Source organism: Ranitomeya imitator, chromosome 3 (genome assembly GCF_032444005.1).
Source record: "Ranitomeya imitator isolate aRanImi1 chromosome 3, aRanImi1.pri, whole genome shotgun sequence".
Classification (NCBI taxonomy): domain Eukaryota; kingdom Metazoa; phylum Chordata; class Amphibia; order Anura; family Dendrobatidae; genus Ranitomeya; species Ranitomeya imitator.
In genome coordinates this window covers 339470000-339487282 of record NC_091284.1, presented here as the reverse complement: position 1 = coordinate 339487282, position 17283 = coordinate 339470000, and the positions used below count along the sequence as shown (strand labels likewise).

Sequence of the window (17283 nt, the reverse complement as noted above, 5' to 3'; positions counted from 1 at the left end):
CTGCTGCAGACCAAAAGTGAAAACCCTCCCTCTGCCTAAATTCCGGTAGATAAATGTTGTCCCAAATAGGCGAGAATCTGGTGAACCCACTCACTTCCCTAATGAGTTTGACTTTTTCCCATACTCTGTGAATTAATCTGATAGTGCACCCCTGTGAACCCATTTTTTCAATTGTCCTCCCTCCAAACTGTCACTCAAAATATCTGCCTGTAGTAAGAACCTCAAGCTATTAGGTATTTGCACACTCCCTGCCTCCTCCCCCCATCCTTTGAGATGTTGACACTGTGCTGCTAAGAAGTATAGCCATGGATTAGGAAGTGCAAGACCCCCCTCTGTTTTGGCCCTCTGAAGTATCTCCTGTTTAAACCTAGGACTCTTTCCTCCCCATATTAATTCCCCAAACAAAGACCTAATCTTACAGAATCTGCACTGTGTAATCCAAATGGGAGAGTTATGTAGCACGTACAACAACTGTGGCATTACAATCATCTTTAAGAGGTTCACCCTACCAACCACCGATAAATGTAATTTGTTCCATGCCGCAATCTTGGTACGAATTTTCTGCATTAACGGACTTAAATTCAGTTCCTCAAAGGTAGTTAGAGAAAGAGCAATCTGAATACCCAAATATTTGAATTTTTGAACAATCTTTAATTTCGTGGTTATCGCCCTCTCTCCACTGCCCATACTGTCCCCCTCAATCAACAACATACAAGACTTATCCCAGTTTATTGTGAGACCCGAAAACCAACCAAACTCCTCAATCAAAGCAACCGCATTGCACAGGGACCTTTCAGAATCCTCCAGGAACAACAAAATATCGTCAGCATATAATGCAATTTTGTCTTCCCTCCTACCATAGATGAAACCTCTAACCTCCTGAGCACCTCTTATTTTAGCCGCTAACGGCTCCACGGCCAGAGCGAAGAGCAACGGGGACAGCGGACACCCCTGTCTGGTACCCCTAAACAGCGGGAAACTCTCTGACAAATTATTACTGACTCTAATTTTTGCCGTTGGGAACGAGTACAGCAACTTAACCCAGGATATGAATTTTGGACCAAACCCCAGGCGATCCAGTACCGACCACAAGTAACTCCACTCCACACAATCAAAGGCCTTGTGGGCATCTAAAGACACCACAACTCTTTTTCCGGCATTGTCTGCAGGAATTTGGATATTTACAAATAGCCTTCTCAAGTTAATTGCTGTGGATTTATTGGGCATAAAGCCAGACTGGTCTGGGTGAATCAATTTATCGATCACTTGGGACAGCCTGTTCGCCAGGGCCTTCGCCAAAATCTTTATGTCAGCCGTTAGAAGTGAAATTGGTCTATACGACTCTGGCTGTTGAGGATCTTTATCAGCTTTAGGAATAACCACCACAATGGCCTCTCTCACTGATGGGGGCAGAACTCCCCTCTCCAACGACTCAGAGAACACTCGCTCCAATTTGGGCATTAACTCTGCATTAAGAATTTTATAAACCTCTACTGGGATACCGTCCGTCCCCGGAGCCTTGCCCCCCGCCATATCCGCCAAAGCCGCCTTCAATTCTTCCTCCCCAAGTGGTCTATCCATCCACTCCCTTTCCTCTCTACCTAGTCTGGGTAAGTCAACCTCTTTCAAATAACTATTCATTTCCTCAGGACTTTTATCCACCCTAGAGGAATATAATTTACTATAAAATCTCCGAAAAACGTCTAAAATTTCCCCCCCCCCCCCCGAGTAACCGTTTTACCTTCCTCTGTTCTTATGGAGTATACATGTGAAGAATCCCGCTGCGCAGAAACCACCACCGAGAGCAAATGTCCCACCTTCTCTCCCTCAGAATAAAATGTTTCCTTTTGAAAGGCTCTCAACCTATCTTCCCTACGCATATGGAGTTCATCGACCGCTACCTGAGCCGCCCTCATACGAAGTTGTGCTTCTCTTGAATTCTGAGAGGCCAGTGTCTCTTCTGCCACCCTCAGCTCCTCCATCACTGCATTGTCTTGAATTTTAGACTTAGTTTTATGTCTCGAGATGTCCCGGAATAAAATTCCTCTCAGGTATGCCTTCATGGTGTCCCACTCTACAAGATTCCCCGCACTCCCTTCATTAATCCTGAAAAACTCCCCGAGTTCAGTTCCCACCTGTTCCATATCCAAATACTGTAGCCAGGAGGGGTGAAATTTCCATCCCAACCCCGTCAGACCACTCTTCCCTGTCATTTGTACCGAGACCAGTACCGGGCTATGGTCCGATATTACTCTAGGCCTATACTCCACCTCATGTATTAGATTATTCACCCCCCCCCATTTCCCAAAGCCACATCAATGCGAGATAAAGATCCGTATGTTGCTGAATAACATGAGTAGGCATATGTCCTAGGATTACGCACCCGCCACAAATCTATCCATCCTATTTCTCTTAGATAATTTCCAAAAGGAGTAGAGTTCCCTTCACTTCTCAACTCCGCATGTCTACCCTTGTCCCAGTGATCATTAGATATATTGTTCACATCCCCCACTATAAGGAGGGGTACCCCATCCCACCTACCCGTCATTTCCAGAATCTCCTGTATCTTTTTCTTGGAATATGGTGGTGGAATATAAATTGACACAATACAAATTAACCTGTTAAATATCTTGCATACTAAACACACAAATTGGCCGTCTTTATCGGTGGTTACCTCAATCTCTTCAAACGGAACACTAACGTGTATCAAAATTGACACACCTCTGGCATAATTTGAGAACGTTGAGTGATACGCCTTTCTCACCCATCTCTTCTGTAGAATAGCAACCTTTTCCTTCACTAGGTGAGTTTCCTGCAGACATATCACTGAAGGCCTCTGTTTCAGTACATATTGGAAAATAGCTGTTCGTTTAGTAGCATTTGCAAGGCCCCTAACATTCCAATTTAGGATTTTAACCTCCCCACCCATTGTAGCTTATAGAAACAATGAATGAGTTCAAGCTCCCTAAGGTCTCAACCCCAACTCCCACCCCCTCCCTCCTCCCCCACCCCCCCATCCCCAACTGAAATAACTCCCTATCTCTCCCCTCTCTTAAGCCCAACCAACTCCTCTCTACTCTTAGAATATCAAAATAAACTCTCCCTCTCAATTTGAGATCTGGGAACGCTGTTTCACAGCCTAACGATAAAAACTCTGCGTTCCTTCAGCTCCCCCGCCCACCATAGCCAAAATGCAAATTCCGTTGCGCCGCCGAACACAACCTGATGATATCAATATACCATAAAGTCACAGCATAAGTACCAGTTAACTATCAGACCAAACATAACAGTGAAGGGTTAACAATTGCCTCAGTAGCACTTAAACATGCTTAGTATTGAGATCCAGCCATTGTGACGCCTCCTCTAGATTTTGGAAAAAATGCACCCGATCCAGAGCCACCACCCTTAATTTAGCTGGGTAAATCATTGAATAACGGACATCTAAGTCTCGCAACCTCCTCTTGACCTCTCCAAACTTCATCCGAAGCTTTTGGACCGCCGCAGAGTAATTCGGATAAAGGGAGACCCGATTACCATCAATGGTCAGCTCATCACCATTCCTGGCTTTCCTCAACAAAATGTCTCGGTCCTGATAGTTCAGAATTTTAGCCAAGATAACTCTTGGGGCCGAGCCGGGGGGGAGGGGTCTGGTGGGCACACGGTGCGCTCTTTCAACGGCAAACATCTTAGTAAGGCCATCTCCACCCACAGCGTTTTTTAGCCATGCCTCAATATAAGCCGTGGGGTTGCTCCCTTCCGCCTTTTCTGGGACCCCCACAATCCTTAGGTTGTTCCTGCGGGATCGGTTTTCAAGGTCATCAGTCTTAAACTCCAGATCAGCAATACGTTGAATATACTTTTTTTCCCTGTTTAACAATTCACCAATCCGATCTTCTGCACTCCCAACCCTTTCTTCCACCACTTCCACTCTCTTTTCAACTTTACGCATAGCAGAGTTTAAAGCGACCATCTCTCCCTTTAATTCATCCGCTCATAGGTTTAGAGCCCCCAGGGCAGACTTACAGTACATCACCACTGAAAATATGTCCTTCAGAGTCGGCTCCTCCATTTCTGGCATGTCAGACTGTGCAGACAGAACAGCTCCTGCGGCCCTGGTAGGAGATCCCTGGTCTGACCCACTGCACTGTAGCTGAGCCCCTCCTTCCTGCTGTTTTCCGGGGGCACCAGCTGCTCCAGACTCCACACTTCCAGCCTCTGACTGCAGATTTACAGCCTCCTCTGACCTGGCAAATCGCTCCAACTTAGCGATCACATCCATCTTCCTCTGATAAGCAGCGCTTGCCCTCGCCGCCTCCTCTGCAGCCTCGGCGCCATCTTGGGCCTGTGAGCTTCCCACAGCTGCCGGCTCCTTCTGTCTCCTGCGTGTCATCCTCAGATAAGATTCCGTTCCTTCAGGTCAAACCTCGCTCCCCGGGACTATGTGCACTCCTGAGAGTATGATTTGCGCTCGGCGGCGCCTCTAAGGGGTTAATACAGAGATAATGAAGCGGGAGAGCTCTGTTGCACGTCTGTTCACATCGCCTGCTAGGCCACGCCCCCCTCCTGGGATCTTTAATATTCATCAATACTGACCCACTCTCTGTCTGAGAATCACTCGTACTTGGGCGTGACTCCTCTGCGGATGCAAATGAGGACATAGACCCAGATCGTGATCTATTGGTAACACCAACCTTACTGGTCCTCCTCCATCTATATGTGGTTTTATTTTGAAAGTCCTGACTATCAGGTTGAAATTTACGGGATTTAAAGTGAACAATTTCCTTTTCCCATCTTTGGAAACTTAGATCAAGGTCTTTATTAAGTTCTTCCAGAGCAGTTGCCGGCATATTTTTTTTTTATATTATTCTGGATTTCCTCAATCTCACTCTCAACATTTTTGAGCGTGGCCTCATCCATTTGCATAAACAGTTCCATGAACCCTTTTGAACAGCCTCCAGCAATCTTTTCCCATTTAACTTTGAAGACCACATCGTTATGCGCGATTCATGATTCACCTTGGACACATTCAGATGGGAGATAAAAGCTGGATGGGGTAGGACATTACACACACACTTCCCCTTGAGAAAGCATTCCGCGAAACGCACAATGGGGGCGTTTGTGGTACCGTGGACGGGCACTTGATTCTGATATGGGTATGCCTTAGATTATACATATGATATTTTGCTCTGCACTTTTTGCACTGTCAACACTTTATGACCTGTTATGTCTAGTATTAGCAAGATGTTATATACAATATCTGAGAGAGATCTTTGGTATTTAGTCTTTGTACTAACCCATAACCCGTTATTTTTCCACCCTACCATGAGTGGTTTACCTGTGTATACTCGTTACCTCTTATTCTGTGTGCATCATTTTACATTTTAATGAATTTTTGTTATATACTCTTCAATTAAATTTATATTTTTATATCATACCTCTTTTTGAGTGGTGTGTATGGATACTTGTTATCCAACCTTTTGGCTATGAATTTTCAACACACCCGGGTGTAGTCATATTTTGAAAATCACTATTATGGTATAGGTTCTTTCATAATTAATGTCTTTGGACATGTTTGTTGTACATATAAAGTCTTGTTTAAGAAAAATTTGTGTTTTTCAAACAAAATGTTGCCTGCACAGTAGCATCTATCAGGGGCGGACTGGCCCAGGTGGCAGGAATGCATATGCCCCCCGGGCAGGTGCCTAAGCAGCTGCACAGGGCCGCTGGAGGACTAGCAGTAGCAGTGATTGCAATACATAACGCCACCTGTAGTGCGTGGTGGTGTCATCCCGCCAGCAGCCTTGACATGTAGGCTGCAGGGGTATGTGATGAGCAGGCTCCTCCTGTGTAATTATGCAGTGGGGCTGTGCGTGTGTCATTATACAGTGGGGCTGTGCGTGTGTGTGTCATTGGTGCATTCACTCTGTGTCATTCTATGTGACTGCAGACTTATGCATCTCACATTGCTCGCAGAGCTGTGGTTATTTGGCAGGTGTCTGGCTGCAAGTTTGTGATTTGCATACATGCGGTCACATGCCGACTAGACTTGCATGGCGAATGCAACTGTATTGAATAAGGCCCAAAATAGTCAAGTTGAAATGTGGCTGGGAATATATATATATTGCATGCTTGTGGTCACAAGACCACCTGTTGCTGGCACCAGAGAATCTTCACAGCCCACAATGCGCACGATATGAGGATTCACACATAGTTACTGTAGACATGTAGCATAAGATCCGACAACCCCTTTAAGGATGAGCCGCTACTCATGGGCCACTGCTGTGTGCTTGCCCCCCAGGCCAAAATTTGCCAGTCAGCCCCTGGCATCTATTAAGTTCCAATAGATGCTAATGCTCAGGCGCCGCTGACATTTTGACAGAGAAAAGAAAATTAGGCTCCATTAAGTTGGCGGCGCCTGCTCAGTAGCATCGTTCCGATAAATGCTACTGCGCAGGTGCTGGCAGCGCCATCTTTGTTGAAGCCTAATTTTTTTTTTATTCTCTGCCAAAATGGCCCTGCCAGCGGTGCCTGTGCACTAGCGTCTATTGGAATGCAATAGATGCTACTGTGAAGGCTCTGCCGCCTGCGACATTTTTTTTTTTTATAAAAATTTCTTATGCAAAACTATATGTGTAAAGAAAACAAAAATATGCATATTATCCCCCGTATCATGCTATAGCTCAAGTGTCGACACCTGCCTGATGAATGAAATTTTTTTTCAATCCATATTATATTCAGTATGTAAAATAGGAGCAGGTTGCTAAGGGATCAGTGACCTGGCATAAGCCATACAGATGAATATGTAAGCAGAGCAACACATGAAGCCGCCCCAGAGCACGAGAACTTCACTAACTGAAAGCTGCAAATAGAGATTAAACAACCATAAGCCAGATTTCATCACCCAGGCATCATTTTAATCAGTATAACGGTACTGACCTGACACTGTCTGTAGTTTGCTGAGCACAATCCTGCTCACAGGTTCCCTTTAACATTCATATGACAATAACTGCAGCTATTCAATCTAGTAAGTAGGAAATGTACCGTATTTGGTAAAAGTCTCATGACACTGCATTTTGCCCCATCTGATGTCAGCCTATTGGTACATTTGATCTGGATATTGGGAACTTTGCGATCATTTACAGTAAGCAGACACTGCCAAGTATTGTGTGCAAGTAGCCCTATCTTAAAACAATCTCTGTAGGCATCCGTACTGCACCTAAAAGAAATCAGAAGGGACATGTTCTCATAAAAATCTCTTGGCAATATGTCTGTCACCTTTGGGCCTGTATCTTCACATAAGTTGTATATTAAAGGGAGCCTGTCACCCCCAAAATCGATGGTGAGGTAAGCTCACCATCATCAGGGGCTTATCTACAGCGCATTCTGTAATGCTGTAGATAAGCCCCCTATGTAACCTGAAAGAGGAGAAAAAGAGGTTAGATTATACTCACTCAGGGGCGGTCCTGCTCCGATGAGTGTCTCAGGTCCGGAATAGCGCCTCCCATCTTCATTCGATGACGTCCTCTTCTGGTCTTCACGCCACAGCTCCGGCGCATGGGTACTTTGTCTGCCCTGTTGAGGGCAGAGCAAAGTACTGCAGTGCGCAGGCGCCGGAAAGGTCAGAGAGGCCCTGCGCACTGCAGTACTTTGCTCTGTCCTCAACAGGGCAGACAAAGTACGCCTGCGCCAGAGCCGCGGCACGAAGACCAGAAGAGGACGTCATCGAATGAAGATGGGAGGCGCTGTTCCGGACCTGAGACACCCATCGCAGCAGGACCGCAGCGGGACCGCCCCTGGGTGAGTATAATCTAACCTCTTTTTCTCTTTCAGGTTACATCGGGGGCTTATCTACAGCATTACAGAATGCTGTAGATAAGCCGCTGATGATGGTGAGCTTACCTCACCATCGATTTTGGGGGTGACAGGTTCCCTTTAAAATTATATAGCCTTTTTAATGTACGGTTACAGGCAGTTTTACTTGTAATTGATCTTTTTATGTTCTGAATATTAAGCTAATTTTTTTATAAACTGAACACACTGCATACATGTTATACCATACTTTACCACTACTCAAGTAATACAAACACCTGACTGTCTTTTCATAATAATTTTTCCTCTTTTTAATAGCCACCATTGGTGAAAACACAGGCAGTAACCATTTCTAATGCTGCAACCAGTGAGAAGGGACAAATCCCCACCAAACAAGTCCCATTGGTTCACACAGAGACTAAGACCATCACATATGAAGCTGCAAAAGTTAGTATTCTTCCATCTTGTCTGTTGGTCTGATATACATTCGTATGGAAATAAGATCTTCCCCAGCAGGTCCGAGCATGCGTTAATGCTTGTTTCCATAAGAAGAGCTAATATAATCATAACTACACGTGCAGCAACCAGAGGTTATCGTTAATGTATTGTCATGCATCAGTAAATGTTGAATAATGTGCTAATCTTTCATTGTTCATTGCCTTACGCCCATTAAACATTAGTTGCCACTGTATATTTTAAATGTTCTAAATTAAAACATTTATGTCTATAGAATGATGATAACTATGATCAAGAACCTGGCATACTGCAAACTGCACACACCATTACCTCCGAAACAACTAGCAGCACCACAACAACCCAAATCACCAAGGTAAGCTATTGCATTATCTGCTTAAAGGTGATCCTCTGGAAGGTACTGTATTTTTCAGACTATAAGACGCACCGGACCATAAGAAGCACCACAAATTTTCAGAAGGAAAATAGGGGGGAAAAAAATAATGTGGGGGTCCGAATTCAGCTTACTGGGGGGGGGGGGGTTCAGCAGCGCTGGTGGTACGTTGTCACGGGGTGTTCGGTGGAGTGGACCGGAGATATGACTCCCATCCCAGAATGGTGTGGCAGGTTCGGTGGTGCGGGGGCTCCGCTGACATATATTCTGAAACCCCGGAGCCCCCACACATCCATTACTGTAATGCAGTAGACTCCGGGAAATCCCATCCCAGGCTGGTGTAGCAGGTTTGGTGGTGCGGGGCTCTCCTCCAGCATTTTGGGAAAGCCCGGAGTTCCCCCTGCTCATCCATTACTGCGATGTAGTGGCCTCCGGGAAAATGGCCGCCCCCGCCCTGTCTCCCGAGATCTCTGGATCAGATCTCATTGCCGAGATCTCAATCTGAGCATGCACCGTCCCCGGTGGCCATTTTCCTGGAGGCCACCATATTGCAGTAATGGATGTTTGGGGGACTCCGGGCTTAAACAAAATGTCGACGGAGCTCCCCGCACCACAGAGCACCGCTGAACCGGACGCACCAGCATGGGAAGGGAGTGATCATCGCCCTGCAGCGTCTGACCACCACAAAATCGCCTGACTCCTGCTGCCACACTACTTGTAAGTATATTCTGACTAAGATGCACCCCCATTTTCCCCCCAAAACAATTTGGAGAAAAAGTGTCTTACAGGCCAAAAAATACGGTAACTAGAAGTTTTGTAATTGCTTAATATGCGTGCGTTAGAATTAGAATATGCGAGAATACATTAGCTGAAGTGAAACCTCAAGCTTAGAATCTGTCATGCTGAACATAGTAGAGCAGGGGTCCCCAACTCCAGGCCTCGGGGGCCGCCAACAGTGCAGGTTTTCAGGATTTCTTTAGTATTGCATCGGTGGTAATGTGATCATCTGCACAGGTGATGATTCCAACCCCTGTGCAATACCAAGGAAATCCTGAAAACCTGCACTGTTCGCGGCCCTCGAGGCCTGGAGTTGGGGACCTCTGTAGTAGAGCCTACCAGAAAGAAACATGATTATATCTATGAAGTCAATGGCTTTGCACCCTTTTTCCAGCTTCAGTTATTTCTGACAAGTGCTGTTTTCCATGCATTATTTAACATTAGTGATTAGCGAGCACTAAAATGCTCGGGTGCTAGTTGCTCGGGTCTAGCAAATTGGAATACTCGGGTACTCGGCCAGCGCAACAAGCCAAATGTAAGTCTATGGGAAACACGAGTATTTTTATCGCGATCCCCTCGGGGGTCCTTTTAAGGTATAAAAACGTCTGAAAATGATAAACACTGCTCAAATGACACAGGAACATCATGAGGATCGCCCCTGGAAGCATTTCTGACTCCAAGGTCACAGCTGTAAACAATGTTGTCAGAGTTTCATTCCATTTTTACAGGTGCACAAAAAAACATACAAAAACGAAAACAAAATGGATTTTGGTGGGAAATATGTTAAGGTCCATCCTTTCCAGGGTAATGACTTGTATATAATGCAAAATAATTAACCCCAGAACAAAATGTTCCTCCACCACTTGGGCTATGTTCACACGCAGCGTTTTTTATGCATTTTTCAACTTTTACATTGCTTTCAACCAATGCAAATGCGTTCACTGGGAAATGTCATTGTAACATTTAAAGGGACACTGTCACCTGAATTTGGAGGGAACAATCTTCAGCCATGGAGGCGGGGTTTTCGGGTGTTTGATTCACCCTTTCCTTACCCGCTGGCTGCATGCTGGCTGCAATATTGGATTGAAGTTCATTCTCTGTCCTCCATAGTACACGCCTGCGCAAGGCAAGATTGCTTTGTGCAGGCATGTACTACGGAGGACAGAGAATGAACTTCAATCCAATATTGCAGCCAGCATGCAGCCAGCGGGTAGGGAAAGGGTGAATCAAAAACACAAAAACCCCGCCTCCATGGCTGAAGATTGTTCCCTCCAAATTCAGGTGACAGTGTCCCTTTAACAACCCTAGCTGGCCATGTGGTGTGTGATACATAAGGAGACACATCTTGTTTCATTTATGAAAGAGGGACTCAGTCTTAAAGTCTCAAAGCCTATTTTTAGAGGGGCATTAGGCGGCATCAATATTCTTAAAGGGCCATTATTAAACAGTGGGTCTCCTATGCTGTTATTGCCTATGAAGTTAGTGGCTGGACTTCCAACAATTACAACGCACCCAAATACCCCTTTCACACAGGTACAGGAGGGCTTCCTGAAAAAATGTTGCATTGAATGCAAGGCCTGCCCTGCTATCAAATTATATGCACCCCAATAAACCTTTGAGCCCAGGTACTGGATGGCCACAGGAAAACCCACTTCACATTCTTCAGTTGGTCCTGCCATACTGTTTTCTTATGTATTGAATGCAAGGGCCGCCTTGACCCAAATTTGCACGCACTCCAATCCCCCTTGGAAGAAACCTGGAGGAGGGCCCCATAAAAAAAACTGTCCCATTACAAAGGAGCGGGTCTCCTAGACTCGTAATGCCCATACACTAAATGTATGAGCTGACAAACATTTCACCATGGGGGTACATTTTAAAAAAATATTTAATGGGGATTACAGACGCCTTTACCAAAAAATTGACTGTCTATAGCAGCACGGAACACGTGAACAATGGTGATCTAGTGGTGGAAAATGATGAGAGGTGGAGGAAGGCTTCATTAAAAACTAGGTCCAATGACAAGGAGGGGGTCTACTAGGCTTGTAACGACCATACACGAAGTGCATGGGCTGAGAAACATTTCACCATGGGGGGTACCTTTTTTAAAAATCTGTTATGGGCATCATAGACAGGCTTGGCAAAAATTAGACTACCTGTAGCATCACAGAACACGTTAAGTGTGGTGATCTAGTGGTGGAGAATGAGGAGACATTGCTGAAGGCCGCATGAAAAACTAGGCTCAATGTAAAGGAGTGTGTCTCCTAGACTTGTAATTACCATACACGCAGTGCATGAGCTGACAAACTTCTCCCCAAGGGAGATACATTTTTAAAAAATATACTATGGGCATCATAGACACCCTTGCCAAAAACTGGACTGGGTCATAAAGGGTGCAGAGATATTAAAACTGGAATATATAAGCATAAATGGGAAAAATATACATACATCTCATTTTGATGACCGTTCCCCCTGGGGGAATTTATTTTGGTTTCTAATTAGTAACGGGCATCTGAAAAACACCCTTGCACAAAAATTGAGTGACTTTTGCATCACGGAATACGTTCACCCTGGTGTTGTACTGGTTGTGGATGATGAGGATAAGGAGGAGGATGTCGTGGATCCCTTACTACATGGTGTAACTAATTCGCCACGTGCCCACTCTCTGTACGTGACTTGGGTTGTGCCTGCAAGGGTTAATCTATCTCAGTCCAGCATTCAACCTCTGTCCTATGCTGTAATGGTAGCATAAATCACACACCGACCCAGGCCACACACCGCTCATGCACGCTGCCACCACTCACCGAATACATGGGCGATGAGTCCCGGAAATATTAATACTAATAATGTATACCACTCATAAGGCTCACACACCTTAGGCTATGGATTCTTTTAGAACATTCAAGGTTCAACTTGTTAAAGTTTTATACTTTATTACAAAAAGGTTCAGTGCTTACAATAAGAAAAGGTATAAAAATAAGACATACAACTTATGCAAAACAGTATAAAATAACAGGAGATAACTTACAGAAATCATCTAACTTGGTAGTCTGCTTTCTGCTCCCTGAGGATAGGATGAATGTAGATTGGATCACACCAGCTCGGCCACCCCCATTATGTGAACACGTTTCTCTGTATACAGGTCTAATTTAATCAGGTTTCTAGACCAGCCCTTCGGGTTAATATCATAATTGCTTGGTTTTTTATTGGACCACTGCCCCCAATGAATATATTATTTTCTCTTGAGAACCTTTGTGTAACAGCTCTCACAGAGATACTATCAAGCCGTAATTAACATCTCTCTTCCAAGAGCTAGGAGGTGACAAATGTGACCTTGTGATTGTACTTCTGTCTCTCTCGCTTGGACTTCTTGGTTGTACAACAAACTCTGACAGAGTTCTCACATGGGAATTTTCTAAGTAATTCTGCTAAAGGGCCCTCTGGTACTGCTACATTTTAGAATACCTCTGGCAGAAAAGATTGAAAGTTCTCCTTTTAGCATGGGTCTAGAAGTGTCACCAACCAGTAATGAGTGCCACCAAAAAATTTTATAATGCAAGGGTCACGTGAAACACAGCGCAACATAGCCATGCGTGCCAGACTGCTAACAGGCAAGACTTCCGTGTCCTCACCAGCAGGATGACTGACCATGCAGTCCTCATCATCCTCCTCCTCTCTGTCCTCAGGCCATCCCCGCTGAGCAAACGGTATGACAGCTGTGCTTGTAGTACCGTCTGTAGCGCATGACCGTTCCTGTTCTTCCTCCTCCTCATTGCCTACCAATCCACGTTGGAAAGACATGAGGCTGGGCTGAGTGTAATACCCCTGTATGGTTCCTTGGTCCATGTCCTCGTGCTCTGCCTGTAATGCATCCTTTTTAATTGTGAGCAGAGAGTTTTTCAGAATGCTGAGAAGCAGGACGGTGATGCTAATTATGGCGTCATCACCGCTCATCCTCTTGGTGCAGTCATGAAAGTTTTGTAGGATGGTACATATGTCTGATATGTCCACTCCTGAGGTCTTATGTGTGGAGCCTGAACTGAATATCGACGGCCTTGTTGATGTTGGTAGTCAACAACTGCTCTTTTCTGCTCACAAATCCTTTCCAACATATGCAGCGTAGAATTCCAACTCGTGGGGACATCACACACCAGTCGGTGAGCCGGAAGCTGAAAACGTTGCTGAAGGGCGGCTGAAGCTGTAGCTGACTTTCTAAAATGGGCAGGCAGATGGCATACTTTTACTTTCAGATCTGGCAGCTCCAGTTAGCTTTTCAGAAAACATTGAACCACGAGGTTAAGCACATGGGCCAGACAAGGTACGTGTATGAGCTCACCTTGCCTTAGAGCCGTCACCAGGTTCCGGCCATTGTCACACACGACCATGCCTGGCTGTAGGTTCAGCGGTGTCATCCAATTATCTGACTGCTCTGACAGCGGCCGGAAAGCAGAGCGGTGACGTCACCGCTCTGCTTTCCGGCTGACCGACGCTCACAGCCAGTACAGGAGGAGTGCAGAGCACAGCGCTGGAGGACAGACAGCGTTAGGTAAGTATGTACTGTTTGTTTTTTTTTACTTTTAGGATGGTAACCAGGGTAAACATTGGGTTACTAAGCGCGGCCCTGCGCTTAGTTACCCGATGTTTACCCTGGTTACCAGTGAAGACATCGCTGGATCGGTGTCACACACGCCGTTCCAGCGATGTCAGCAGGAGTCCAGCGACGAAATAAAGTTCTGGACTTTATTCAGCGACCAACGATCTCCCAGCAGGGGCCTGATCGTTGGTCGCTGTCACACATAACGATTTCATTAACGATATCGTTGCTACGTCACAAAAAGCAACGATATCGTTAACAATATCGTTATGTGTGAAGGTACCTTTAGGGTCTTATCTGCCTTTCTCTTGATAGTATCAAGTCATCGGGTTGCTGGTCTTCCTCTTCGCATTGTTCCTTCTATTCCTCTGACAATGAGACCCTTCTCCAGTGATTTCTTTCTTCATATGATATGTCTAAAGTAGTGGTGTTCCTTGCTTAGAGTGACATCTCTGGCTTAAATTATTTCAAAATTGTATTGTTTTTTGGCATTTGTTATTGAGAATATTCTTCTCCAGCACCACATTCTGAAGGCATCAATTCTTCTGTCTTGTTTCTTTGTCGTCCAGTTTTCGTATCGGTATGTTATTACGTAAAAGACCAAACTATGTACTAGCTGTGTCTTCATCGCCAGTGAACTGTTCGTTGATTTTGAAGATTTTGTCCAGTTGCCATTGTTTACAATGTTTAGGCTCGTGCACACAACCGTAAAAATCGGATGAGTGCTATTTGCCGTTTTGACACATAGTACTCGTTCCCATGTTATTCCATAAGGCAGTGTATATGTCCGACTTTTTATACAAAATTGATGCAAGGGAAAAAAAATCGCAGCATACACGAGTTGCTTCCGAGATGATACTCTGCCATTCAGGTCTGCGGGTTTTTGGAAAAGCATCAGACTGCACTCAGATGACATCCTAGTGTGGTCATATTTTCACAACCACACGACTGAGCTTTCTAACAAGTTTTTTACCTCACATCCAGACTTCTCAGTGCTTCTGTATATTGTTCTCCATGCTTCTGTTGCTTTTATATGTGCTAAAAAAGGAATGCAGAGCAGGAATCTCTGTATTGTGAAATGTAGTGGAGAGATTTCAGCAGCTCATCTCCTCCCACGAGCTCATTTGATTGCAAATTAGAGGTTGAGGGTATGTGTACACGTCAGGATTTCTGGCAGAAATTTTCCTGACAAAAACCAGACATTTCTGCCAGAAATCCGCATGCGTTTTTTTTTTTGCATTTTTGATGCATTTTTTGCGTGGCTTTGTTGTGTTTTTTTTTTTTTTGCGTTTTTTCCAAATGCATAGAATAGCGGGAAAAACGCGAAAAAAACACAAAATTAATGAACATGCTGCTTTTTTTAACACGATGCGTTTTTTTCGCGGAAAAAACGCATCATGTGCACAAAAATTACAGAATGCATTCTAAAAGATAGGATACATAATGCATGCGTTTTTATAGCGTTTTTATCGCGAAAAAACGTGAAAAAAAAGTGAAAAAACCTGAATGTGTGCACATACCTTGAGCCTGCAGTGGGGGAAATTGGTGATAGTGCAGTATACAAGGTCTACAGTAACTAGAATTAGTTACTCGAAAGTACAGTTAATCTTTAGCATTTTTTTTTTATTATTTTTTTAATAAAATGTAGTCATCTGGCACATGCCACTGCTAATTCTTTGTTGGGGTATGTGCACACATGGCGGATTTGTTGTGGATTCGCAGCGGATTTTCCGCCCAGGATCGCCACAGATCCGCATCTCTTTAACATAAACTTAGCCTTTGCAATGTTAAATTGATCCTGCAATAGAAATGGATAATTAATATCCTTCACTTTCCATGTTTTTTTTAATGAAAAAAAATGGTCCAAAAATTATCCCTCTTTATCATTTGTGGTCAAGCACACTGGAGTATATAGAACCCTGACTCTAACAGATGGCGTCATCGTTAGAGGTAACAAATGTTTGACCATACAATATTAAGCAATGGAAATAAAAAAAATAGCTGTGCACATGCTGCAGAAAATTCCGCACGGAATCCACAGCGGTTTATTTACCGCAGCATTGAAATTCTTTGTGCGGATTCCACTGCGTTTCTACACCCATTTCATTATAGAAAACTGCAGGCCAAAAGACGCATGACAATCCGCAGCATATCCACATTAAATCTGCACAAAATCCGCATAATAATCGCGTGGATGTGGACCTGCGGATTCTGCCAAGAGATGCAGAATCTGCTCAGGAAATTCCTGAGCCCAATCCGCAATATGTGCACATACCCTACATGTTCTGCTTTGATGTGTCAACTGATGGTCACCTCATTTACCCCTTCATGACCTTGGGTGTATCCATTCTTCATGGAATGGAAGGAGCTGTGAGCGCATGATTGCTGCCGGGTGTTCTTCTGACATGACAACTGACACCCAGCTCTCACTCCCTGGATCTGTGCCTGTACTGCCCCTGATTTTTTTTAACCTCCTAAAAGCTGCCATCACAGCATTTAGGAGGAAGGGAGCTCCCTCTCCCCTCTGATTGGCACCCCCGTGATGTCATCACAAGGGACTGACCATTGCCATGGTGACCTGAAGTAGTCATGACAACATCAGAGTCACCAGGCTACTGCAAGCCCCTTAGACCATGTTCAGATCATGTCTAAGAGGCTTGCGTCAGTGCAGCACTTTGATCAATGTTTTAAAACATCAGGACTACAAGATACAAGGTACTTTCAGCTGCTTCACTTCTAATGTGGTGTACCTAATTATATGTACTAAATATTCAACTGGGGGTCTGTATGTGGGGGATACATTTCAAAAAACTGACCGGCACATCCAAACATAGACTCAGTGTGAACAGGTGCTGAACCTAGAGTCGCCAACTCGTATATAGTTAAGTAAATAAGGCAGCACACTGCAGAGCACTCCACAGAGAGAGAGAATTTTAGTCTAAGAAGAGGTTTCACATGTACCCATTCAGATGGAGACGTTTATTCTCAGCAAGGTAAGGCAAGTGTAGGACCTGGTATAAGAGAGATGCCGTAAAGGGGCTACCAGGTACACATAAAATTGGCCATTTTTATGCGCTAAACGCTCTCATTTTTCATATTTCTAGTGCAGTAATGCAGTTCAAATTTCGTTTTTCAAGTTTGTATGTTCTAGCGCTGCAGTGTGCTGCCTTATTTACTTAACTGTATGTGGGGGAGACAGGGCAAAAGCTTAGAACAAGAATGAATTCTCACCGCCACACAATAAGAAAAAAAAAAGAAT

General features: G+C 44.6%; 1 protein-coding gene and 1 long non-coding RNA gene across 18 annotated transcripts in view; one reads left to right on the top strand and one right to left on the bottom strand.

Annotated features, from left to right (window-relative positions):
- The window catches only part of LOC138669915 (uncharacterized), a 151275-nt gene that overhangs the window by 46707 nt on the left and 87285 nt on the right, over positions 1-17283 (bottom strand). The window lies entirely within an intron of this gene.
- Positions 1-17283, top strand: part of LOC138669913 (protein 4.1-like) — a 405915-nt gene that overhangs the window by 379056 nt on the left and 9576 nt on the right. For all 16 annotated transcript variants that reach the window (XM_069756785.1, XM_069756784.1, XM_069756783.1 and 13 more), the window contains 2 exons: positions 8128-8256; positions 8540-8638. In XM_069756785.1, the coding sequence (XP_069612886.1) occupies positions 8128-8256; positions 8540-8638 (228 nt within the window). The remainder of the gene's footprint in view (positions 1-8127; positions 8257-8539; positions 8639-17283) is intronic.